The sequence below is a fragment of the Pinus tabuliformis genome, chromosome 4_2 (genome assembly GCF_031772625.1).
Source record: "Pinus tabuliformis cultivar Carrire ecotype Pingquan chromosome 4_2, CPIR1, whole genome shotgun sequence".
Lineage (NCBI taxonomy): Eukaryota > Viridiplantae > Streptophyta > Pinopsida > Pinales > Pinaceae > Pinus > Pinus tabuliformis.
This window is the reverse complement of record NC_142304.1, coordinates 797280607-797292376: the sequence shown is the minus strand read 5'-3', so window position 1 is coordinate 797292376 and position 11770 is coordinate 797280607. Positions and strand designations below refer to the sequence as shown.

Here is an 11770-nt window from a genome sequence, read left to right as displayed (position 1 = left end):
TCGTAACTTTAGCATACGATCTCCATTTTTCTATCATAATACCTCATTTCGAAGATCTCAAAGAGTAGGCCAAAAACAAATCAATTATCTAAATAGGGACCTTTCCAATCTCTTCGTTTTCCCTAAAAACGTCATTTAGGGCCTCAAAATGGCTCCAGAAGTTTAACACCCTAAAAACTGCCAAAAATAGTAAATTGTGCTACAATTAAGGAAACTAAAAAACTGAAAGAGATAGCGTTGGGGGTCCAAGTGGAATACGAGGGTGGCCACTAATATTGACCTGGATCATTCATGTTATATGTGTAATCATGCAACTCAAAGAATTTGTTCATCCCAAGTATACAAACCTTTGTATCTTTCGACTTCTTCACATCTCCATCAAAAGTAGGTGGCTTCACTTTCTTAAACTCATCTAGTAAGTACCCCCTATCATTTCTCCTGTAAGGATGATAGTAATGACGATCATGATGTCTAGACCCAATCCTTACAATGTGATTAATCTGAAAGACTGTTTTCTAAATTATGGATCACAAAAGTATTTGATCTAAGATCATGATGTCTATCATAACCAAAACTAGAATAGTACATGTATCTGTCGCCTCTCCTATCTGGAGTATCCAACAACTTTCCATCTCTCACCATGTTAGATCTATTCGACTTGTCGCTATCACGATACCTACTACCATATGCCCCATTAGTTCTATCCTCATGTCCATGGTTGATCCGAAGTGGCCCTTGTCGCTACAAGTCTGAAAAACTCTGAATAAGTATAGCATTAACCTCTGCTTGTTTCTCTTGTGCATGTATGATCCGGTCATTATCTGCCTTACAACTATGTATCTCTTCCTTTAATATTCTTAATGCGTCTTCCAAATCAGAAGAGTGCCCCACACCACGCTGCCCATTTGATTCATAGGGAGATTCTATGTAGTCTGCCACCTTGCTAGCCATTTGGTCTCTTTCCTGTAATGCATAATATGTCAGATAAACCAAATCACAATAAATCAACGTACCTTAGCATAATTATGGGAGGATACCTTATCTGCAAGATCAACAATTGGCGTGTACATGTATAACATAAACATAATAGCATATAGACATACATAAATAAATGCATACACACATAAACATAATTCTAGGTAGGGTCTCACCATCAATGCAAGGCCATATCAACAATGCATGCTATGACCTCATGTATGACAACGACCAATACTCCATTGTACACATTGCCACAAGCAACCGTCAACATGCATAAGCAACACCTAATTAACTACACAGGCATAAATGCATGTAGTCGAGCATAAGCGATCAATTCTTGTAATCAACCTACAAGACCGATACATCTAATAAGAACATTCAAGAATGAAACCGACATACAAGGATGTATTCAAGCGATGCATAATCAACATGTAAGCAACATAAAACCATATGCAACCAGTCATATACTCATGACGATGCATTTCACAAAATCAATCATCAAGTTCCTCATGACAACCTTACTACAACCATGATCAAAATGATGTAATGCAACAAGCACATGGAATGCAACTCTAAAAGGCCCACATGCAACTGATATGCATGCATGACCAACACACACCACCCATCTATTCTGAGGGGTGAACCTAACTCTGATACCACTCTGTAACACCCTCCTCACACGTCTACCCAAGTAACCAACCAACTAGGGTAAACATGCAACGAGAGGCTACTATGATTGGGTTTGACCGCCTATGTGACCTTAAGGAAGTGGAATCGATGGAACACATCAACCAACCTATCCACATCAGCGACAGAACCCTCATGAGACATGTCAACCACTCAGACATCCTATCCCTAGGTCCCACTGATGTTCAAGACATCTTAAGCCTTAGTCGTTCTCATGTTATAGGCATGGGAGAGTCCAGAAATACAGAGTTGATCTCATGCTATAGGCATGGAAGTGTCCAGAAACCTAGAGTCGCTCACACAATCTTGCCACCCAACGTCTAGAGACTCAAATTACCAGTTTTGTGCATGTGTCCCCAGGATTTTAGCCACTTTTTCAGGCCTAGAGCCCAGGTTACTTCCCAAAATGGAATGATAACTTAAGATCAGTCAAATAATAGGGAAATAATGATGCAAAAGAAATAATTTAAACAAGACCTTAATCAGACCCTTAGTAGCCATGATAGGCATTTCGTCAAACATATCATCAACATGTATCCTACAGGTAAACAACATAATTAAGTGTAAGGATCTCATACTTATCTGAGAATTGCTATGAACCATTGTTCCGTCATGACATTTGCTACATTACCATCTATTAGGCCATAGATACATTATTGATTCACTTACAAGTAAAAACACTTTGAGAACCATACATAGATGCTATCATAAAACACACATATAACTAGCATAATAACAATAGAAATACTCATGAAATTACATCCATATAGACCACATATAATCCATCAAAATTCTCATAGAAATACAAGGAGAAATAACCTTTAATTAATGATGCAAAAACCAAACCCAAGATGGGACTTCCACGTTTCACCCAACCATAGAATGGCTGAACCAAATCTCTCTTTAGTCATTCACCCACGTTCCATATTCCAAGCATGAATGTGGGACTCGAACCAAAAAAACCAACTAGGGCATATCGAGGCTAAACCACCTCACCTTCATTGATAGAAACCAGGCTTTATCGTAATCCATCCTGGATCACTAAGCCAACACAATGAACACATCATAACAGGCTTAACCACGATATCCACCTGATCACTAGGCTAAACAAGCATGGATTCCACCTGATTTCTCCACCTACACCATGAGGAATTTTCCTGTCTCCTAGTCTCTTAGGCTTTACTGCAATCTAAACCTGGATCACTGGGCCTAAACTGAGACCCACTCTCCAGGATTTACCGCATATCCCAAACCCGTGATTACTAGGCCTAATGGAGATCAAACCACCTCTTGGATTTATCGTATATCCTGTCATTCACCGGCAAGGATTCCTAGGCCCATCGAGGCCACACAATCATGGTTTTACCGCAACCCACATTTTGGCTCAGGGGTCACTAGGCCAGTGGCTTTACCGTGCTCCACAATTCGGTTTAGGGACCACTAGGCCATGTGCTCTATAATTTGTAGATCCACCCCACTCAACTTCGAATCCATCCAGCAATCCAGCTCAACCAAAACATGAGAACCCCATCACACCTTGGCTATACGAAATTGGCAAGGCTAGGCTAGAAACACAGTTACACCTAGCGAAACCCATGCCACAATAGCAAAATAACCACATGCAATACCATGCGGGCCAAATCTAGCAAGGAAAATACACATGTTAATCTATACCTGCAAAGAATCCTATTGTAGCTTCTTGATCCTACCTTTCCCTACTTGATCTTTGCTTCCTCTTATATTATTTTGCCTTTCTTGATCCAATGCCAAAATTCTTCAAGAAAACTCTAAGTATCCAAGAGTGAGTGAGAAAGAGAGAGAATAATGATAGAGCTCCAAACTCAACTGACAAAGGTTACCAATTGATCCTCGGAAGCCTCATTATGAATGAGGCCTCTATTTTCTTCATTTTCCATTATTTTCTTTCAATTTCCTCCTCACATGCAACATGTGACCTTTCACCTTCATTTTCTCCTAATTTCCATTATTTTCATAAATAAATGTGCCAAAAATGTCATTCTGCCTTTCCAAATCCTTAGCCATTGTCTTTGCCAATTTCCTTAACCATAAACAACCTAATGAACACCCCCTAGGATATCTTGCCCAAAATTTAGCTTGGAATAAGTGTCCCATCAACTGTGGTTATTATTTTTGCCTTTATTTACTTTTATTACATGGAATTTTCACGAGGGTTGTTACATCCTTCGTGAATGAATTTAGCAACTTCAACATGAAAAACAGTTAGTAACCAGACAAGAACTGTACCGAGGTCTCAATTTTTTAAGGTTGCAAAAGATCGTCCAATTTTGAAAAGTGTTGATGCAAAATCAACCCTTTTTTTTGGGGTATATTTTTTACACTTCAATTTTTTTGTATTAAGTATGTACAGTTTTTTTAATTATTAGTGATTTTCATGCTAATTTTGAAAAGTGTTGATACAACATCAACTCCTTTTTTTGGGAGTTTATTTTTGACACTTTAAATTTTCTTATGTATTAAGTATATATAATTTTTTTTAAATATTAGTGCTTTTCATGCCAATTTTGAAAAATGTTGATGCAACATCAACCTTTTTTTTGGGGGCTTATTTTTAACATTTTAAATTTTCTAACATATTAAGTATGAATACTTTTTTTAAATGTTGGTGATCTTTATGTGATTTTGAAAAGTGTTGATGCAACATCAACCTTTATTTTTCGAAGGCATATTTTTTACACTTTAAATTTTATTATGTCTTAAGTATGCATAACTATTTTTAAATGTTGGTTATTTAACCATTTTTCAAGTTGTCTTATTCATCTTGTTTTTCGCCCTAAGATATATGTTTTTTAAGGGTTTTTTAAACTTGTGTTTTTTGTTTTTCTTCGCAATATTTTTTTATAATGAAATTTTTTATTTTTTTGCAAAATTTAAAATAAATAACAAAATTAATATTTTGAAGTTATGGTTTTTTTCTATATCTATATATCATTAATTAATAAGTCAATACACATAAAATAATTGTCACTAAAAAAGAATAACTTTAAACACTTGAAAAAACACACACTTTGCATATAGATATAATTAAGAAAATACATATTTCCAGACTTTTTTGCTAAAAATGACATGTTAAATAAAGGATTTTTATGAAAACATAATAATAATAACTGAATAAAAAATTTTGAAAAATAACCATTTTTCTTTTTTATGAAATTTATGTCGAAAGATAATAACATTTGACGTTTTTTCTAAAAATAATAATTCACATAAAATTCAAAATAAAATTAACAAAAAAAATTGCTTTAAAAAGTAATAAAATAAAATAAAAGAGGTTTAATGATAAAATAATAATAATATTAATTAAAAAATATATTGAAAAACAAACCAAAATAAAAAATAAAATAAACAGGAAAAAAAAATATCAAATAGAGAGAAAAATAAATAAGTAAAAATTTAAAACATTACAAGCATATTAAAATCCAAACTCATTGAAATATATATTTTTTCCCCTAGAAAAATCTGCAATTTTTCATTAATATAGAAAAATTACATATTGTAGATGTTGTTGCATATGCTATATCTGAGTCACCATGGACTGTCACAAAAATATGAGCTGTCTAGATACACCACGCAGGGCAATCTGTCATAATATCAGCTGTGAAAAAAACTGTTATATGCCTGTATAAGCCTGTACATAAGCCACGCAGGGCTCTTTCAGTATGTTATTCTATTTATATATGTCGATATATATACAAAAATTTTCAAAATTTTTGTGTTTCTTACAATTTTTTAACAAAGAAAAACAGATATTTTCAAGGACCGAGATCCCCCTGATAGTGTTGGTCTATATATGGCCGATGATAATATTGGTATTCATTTGTCCCCCTCTGCTCTTGTATCACCCATTCTCCTCTGGGTAATATCGCGGCCTCCTTGGATAGTTGGTCAGCACTGTAGTTATGCTCCCTGTAAATGTGATTGCAAGAGATATGGTTAAATTATGCCTTGAAAATATTTACTTCGTTTAATATATTTCTAAGTGTGTGGGTGTGACATGCAGAAATGCCATTGAACCAGTTTATGATGATCTTTGAGTCCCCAAATATATTTAGATTGATACATTGGTGACCCAAGGAGAAGTGTAATAAATGACGGAGGGTAACGAGCTCCACAAAATTGTTGGTTCCAGCTCCTAATCCCATCTTGACTTTATAGAAATGATGTTCACTGATATACAGTATAAAGCCACCCCCACAGCCCTGTTGATTAGCTGCTCCATCAAAGAAGGCCCAGGGTGTACTTTTATCAATGCTAGGAGGGGGATGAGATCAGCGCTCTCTAGGTGGCAGAGTTTCTAGCAATTCATTGTAGGCAGAGATAATACCAGCCTCTATGCGAGGCCAACACGTTGGCCTGTTATCAAAGATGAAGCGGTTTCGGGCCAGCCAGATATACCAGCTGACAAGCAAGGGGAGGCTCAATAATTTGGATCCCTTATGTCTGTTGGTCCAGTCATCCCAAGCACTGCCCAGATCAGTGCCCTCCCATTGCCTAGAAAATCGGATAGAGGAGGATAAAGCTAGCCATAGAGAGTGCAGTGTTGTACACTGCAGAAAGAGGTGATTGGTTGATTCTGATGCACATTTGCACAATATACACCAGGTTGGACCATATATGGATCGGTGAGTTAAGTGGTCCCCTGTCGGCACTTTATCTCTGAGTATGCACCAAAAGAATAATCTCATGCACGGCAGTGCAGTGAGTTTCCATATGTTTCTCCACCAGCTAGCGATCTGATCTGGTCTTTTGTGTTGGATCAAGGTAATGTATCCTGACTTAGGGGAATATATGCCATTCTTTGCCAAACACCATACTAATTCATCAGGTCCCTCTTTAATCCTGATGTGAGATTCAGATAACGCAGATATATAACCATTCCTGGTGCCATCTAGGGGGGAGTTCGAGTTGACGAGCGGATTTTCATGCTTGTGAAAATACACCTGTATTTTGCTGATCAGCAATGTGTGAGAATACCCTGATCTCATGGGAGTGTGGATACATGATGAGGTCCCTAGAGAGAAGGTGTCTTCCTCCACCTCTAATCCAAGGATCCAGACCAATCCGTTCCAGTGAACCATCATTAATCCTCCACACCAGGTTGTCTCTTATATGGGGTAAGGAGTGTAGCAAGGCCTTCCACATGGATGAGATGCCTGTCGTCGGCCAACTAGGCAGTCGAACCCAATCCAGCATATTCTGTGGCCAGATGTATTTGTGATATGAGATATGAGTCCATAAGTTTTGTCCAGTCAATAAGGTCCAACTCATTTTTGCAGCAAGGACCTCCGCAAATAGTGGGAGATCTTTTAATCCCCAACCTCCCCTTTTCTTAGGCATTGCAATCTTTTGCAAACTAATCCAAGCAAAGATTTTTTTATCTTGATTCTCGTTCCAGAGATATCAGTTGCACAGTTGTTGCAAACGAGATAGGATGTTCCTGGGGATCCAAGCAAGAGCCATCCAGAAAACTGGAGTAGCTTCCAGGACCGATTTGATAAGAACTAGCCTACCCACCCTGGATAAATATCTGTGACTCCAAATGGACAGTCTTTTCTCCAACTTTGACACAAGCCAGACCCAATCTGCAATCCTCTGACAGGTGGGTTTTAGCCAGAAACCCAGATATTTGAGACCTCTATCCAAAGGATGGATGCTGTAGGGAAATACCTGATGAGAAAAATGGGATTCCTGGACTGTAGTGCAAGAAAAAGTGATGGTAGATTTGGATTGATAAGCAAGCATCCCAGAGGCAGACGAGAAGAGGAGGAGAATCTTGGAGAAAGTACGGGAGTCCCGAATGCTGCCATCCAGCAGAATAAGCACGTCATCCACAAATAGTAGGTGGGTGAGAAAGCAATCATCCGAAATCTTGAGGCCACAAAGGTCTCCTTCCCTCTTGGCCGATGCAATTAAGTGACTGAGGCCTTCCATGACAATAAGAAATAGGAGGGTAGATAGAGGGCAGCCTTGTCTAAGTCCCCTTTCAGAGTGGAAGAAATGAGAAGTCGAGCCATTTATGAGAATACTGAAAGTGGGAGTGGTAATGCAGGCCATGATCCAAGTGATGTAATTATGTGGAAAACCCAAATGGATGAGAAGCATCTTAATATAAAGCCAGCTGACCCTATCGAAAGCTTTGGAGAGGTCGATCTTGAGGATGATGCTTTTGAGGTGTCTGGTCCAGATGGAGTGGATGGCCTCCTGAGCCGAACCAATCACTTCATGAATATGTCTGGATTCAAGGAAGGCAAATTGTTGAGGTGCAATATGCCGGAAGAAGATAGGCCTGAGTCTGTTGGCAATGATCTTGGATATAATCTTGTAGAGGCAGTTGCACAAAGATATAGGTCTATAATCATCAAAAGAGGATGGGGAATCGGACTTTGGTATGAGGGCAATGAAGGTCGAATTGATGGCATGGTATAGAGATCCTGTAGTTCTACTCTCCTCCATAACTTTCAATAGGTCCTGCCCCAAGATCTCATAGAATGTAAGATAGCATTCAATGGTCTAGCCATCTGACCCTGGACTCTTGTCCTTTTTGAACCATTTTAACGTGCCTTCAAGTTCCCTAGAGGTGACTCATGCAAAAAGCTCGTCTGCATCCTCCTCATTGACAAATCTTGGAAAATGACCAGCCACATTGATAATATCAACAAGATTTGCCTTAGGAGGTCTCTTATAGAGGTTCCTGAAGTGAGTAGTACCCAAGAGGGATAGCTTGTTGAAAGAGTCAACTAAGCCTCCCTCGGGTAAAGGAAGATTCCAGATGGTATTTGAAACCTTTCTCCCCTTTGCATAGTTTTGAAAGAACCTTTTGTTGTCATCACCAGCTTTCAGCCATATAGCTCTACTCCTTAGCCTCAGGGTTTCCTCCCCCACCTTTAGAATGTGAGACTTCTGGTTTTCCAACTCAATCAAAGGTGTCTTTTCTTTCGCAGAGATGAATCCCAAACCTCGATCATCAAGTAAAGAGCTCAGCTCAGATTCAATTTGTGATAACTGTGAGTTCTCTCGAATAAGCTTCTCCCTTGCCCATTTGATGGAGAGATGTTTGAGCTTGGAGAGGTTATTACAAAAACCCCTTGCCAGGGATTCAGTTCTCTAGATAGGATTGGCAGTCCGGAATTCAGAAACCAATTTAATGGAGGCTGGGTCCTGCAACCAGACATGGTTGAATTTAAAGGGGGCTTTCGGCTTTTGATGTGGCCCGTGGATTTCCAGATATATAGGAGAATGATCTAATATGCCCCCTGAGCCCACCCATTGCTTGTAATGGTGCAATTGTTGTATGAGCGGACTCTTCATTAAAAATCTTTCAAGTCTACGGGCCAGAGCTGCATCACCCACCTTGATGTTCCTCTAGGTGGGGAGAGGTTTATGCATGGGGACATCTAAAAAATTGGTCAGTTCCAAAAGGTTTGTTATGTGTCCCGTGATAGAATCTACCTGAGCCGAGGACCCCCATGATTATTGAACCCCAAGGAGAAATTTAGATCCCCTTCGATGATAATGTGGTCATATGCCATGATCGAGAGATGTAAAAAATGTTGCCATAATTGTTCCCTCTGATGATAGGGTCCATATACATTCACAACCCAAAGATTTGTACCGAGCTCAGCAGAGAATATATCCATACCCAAGCATCCCGCACCCCCCCATGTTGCATCAACCCTGATGGATCGAGGGTTATATCCTATAGCTAATCCCCCCGATCTCCCTACAGCATCTATAGCTACGAAAGTCCAGCTCGGGACCAAAGATTGCAGGGAGCGGGTGATATGATTAGCCACACCAAGAGTTTCTTGAAGTAGGATGATGTCAATCGGTTCAACCTCAAAAAGTCTCTGCAAGGCTAGTTTCTTGGAGGCACTAGCCAAGCCTCTGCAATTAAAAGATAGGCACTTCATGGGGGGACTCCTCTCGGGGTATTCACCGCTCTAAGGACCCCATCAAGATTGGATTGACGACCAGAGGTTACCTCCGCTCCAACTCGTTTAATGGCATTGGAGAGATCGAACTTCCTACCCCTGGTTGCTAAAGAAGCAGTACCTGGCAGGGCGAGACCTAAACCAGACTAACGAGCCAGAATGTCTTTGGTGTGTGATCTGGGGTGGAGGAAATAATGGTGAGAAGGTGAGACCCCAGAGGAAGATGGTGAGGTGGAAGATGAGGAAGGTGAAAGCAGGGCAAGGGCAGAAGTGATAATAAGAGGTGGGGAGGACATGATACAGTGAGCCATAGAAGTCTGAACCGATGATGCAGCTATAGATGAGATATTATCCAATGAAGTGGGAGAAGGGATCAGAGAAATACCCGAAGCTTTCGCGGCTTTAACGGCAACACGAGCCCTGGTCAGCGGCGGCGACATTGGTCTATGCCCAGCCTCCCCTATCTTGAGAGGAGGGGAGATTGCCGATGGGGTAGGACCCGTGGAAGAGCGGCGAGAACCAGCCGGCGAGTTGACCTTGGATGGAGCAGGTGTTATCTTTGGAGAGTCCTCAGATTTCCTGTTGAGTGGACAGTCTTTAAAGAGATGTCCCACCTCGTGACACCGTCTACAACGGAACGAAACCCCTTCATAATCCAAGATCTGGGCTCTGATATACTTCCCCCACTATAGTGTGATCTTCTCCTCCAAGCCCTCACGCGTATCCAAGTGGACCAGAATGCGAGCAAGGGTGTGATTTTTCAATTCAACAAAAGTATGGTCATGGTCCAAATATCTGCCCAGTGCATTTCCAATCCTGATAAAGACTTCCTCACACCAATACTGTAATGGGAGCCCTGGCAAGCGAACCCAAAGAGGTCCAGCCCCAATTTGTTCACGTTCAGGGTCGAATAACAGGCTCCACCGCTTGAGGAGGACCAGTGCCATCTCGATGTGCCAGTACCTGGCCAGTACCAGATCCTTGTAGTTTTCCTTTGCAAAGTGTAAAGAAAACCATCGCCTGGGTAGGACGTGTACTTCTGGCAGCTCCTTCAGCATTCCACCCCAAATCTCCTTGACCCATTGGGTCAGTCTGTTGGCTGAGTATGCTCGACCACACACATGTCCTACAAGTACCGTACATACCATGATAGCTGCTTCCCCTATTGCCGAGGTCTCGTCGAATATGATGGTGATATCCTTTCTTGTCGCCTTAACACACTTGGTCTTCCTTTTGCCTGAACGCGGAGCCGACGGGTGGTCTACCAAAGGGTTTGGGATGCCTTCCAGGGGGATATGTTTAGCAGGTTTTACCTTCACCGCGGGGGTCTCAAAGCATCCAGACGGCAGGGGAACCGACGATGGAGGGTTTGCCGGAGCAGAGACCGGGATGTCCACCGAGGGCACAGTGAAAGAGGTTGAAAGGGGCGGATGGGGATCAAAAGAGGGCGAGGGGGGGGTGTTCGTAGATAGAATTTGTAGGGTACCAGGAGATAGCGGGGGGACTTCGAAACCCGATGAATCAGAGAGTGGCACAGTGAGAGGAGGCACAGAGCAGTGCCTAGGTAAAGAAACGACAGGCGAAGATGTGAGCGGAGCCGGTTCAAGTAACGAAGATGAAATAGTAACCGACGAAATGAAGTTGGGGTTCCCAAATATAACCCTGTCTGGCTAGGGCTGTTCGGAGTAATCCACCTCTTCAACCTCCATATTGTACCCCATTTCCCCCAGCCAGAAGTCGGCAGCCGAAAGTGACGGGTGTGTGAACGAAACGGCGAGAAACAGTATGCGGCGATGGTACAGGGTTGAAGCCTGCAGTAAATTCAGTAAAACCCTAGGGATTTTACCCTAAGCCCACACGGACGACCTCCATCACCCTTTGCCTAAATCATCTTCATATATATATATATATATATATATATAATATATTAAAATTAAAATTAAATAAAAAAAAAGATTGAAAACAACGTTTTCGCAGGGGTGGCCACCCTGCCCTGGCACCAAAGGGTTGTGAGCAAGGCAGTAGGGATGTCGCAACACCCCTACCACCCTATCCGTGGCCTTTTTGCACTGGGGTGAGGGGTCATTGATTCCCAGAATCAACAAGCCTCAACACTGTGGTGCTAGGGCTCGTCG

The 11770-nt window shown here is 41.1% G+C and overlaps 1 protein-coding gene across 1 annotated transcript; it reads right to left on the bottom strand.

Annotated features, from left to right (window-relative positions):
- Positions 1–10321: 10321 nt before the first annotated feature.
- Positions 10322–10783, bottom strand: LOC149172058 (uncharacterized). The gene has a single exon (XM_089426187.1). The coding sequence runs from the start codon at positions 10781–10783 to the stop codon at positions 10322–10324; it is 462 nt and encodes a 153-aa protein (XP_089282313.1).
- Positions 10784–11770: the final 987 nt, after the last annotated feature.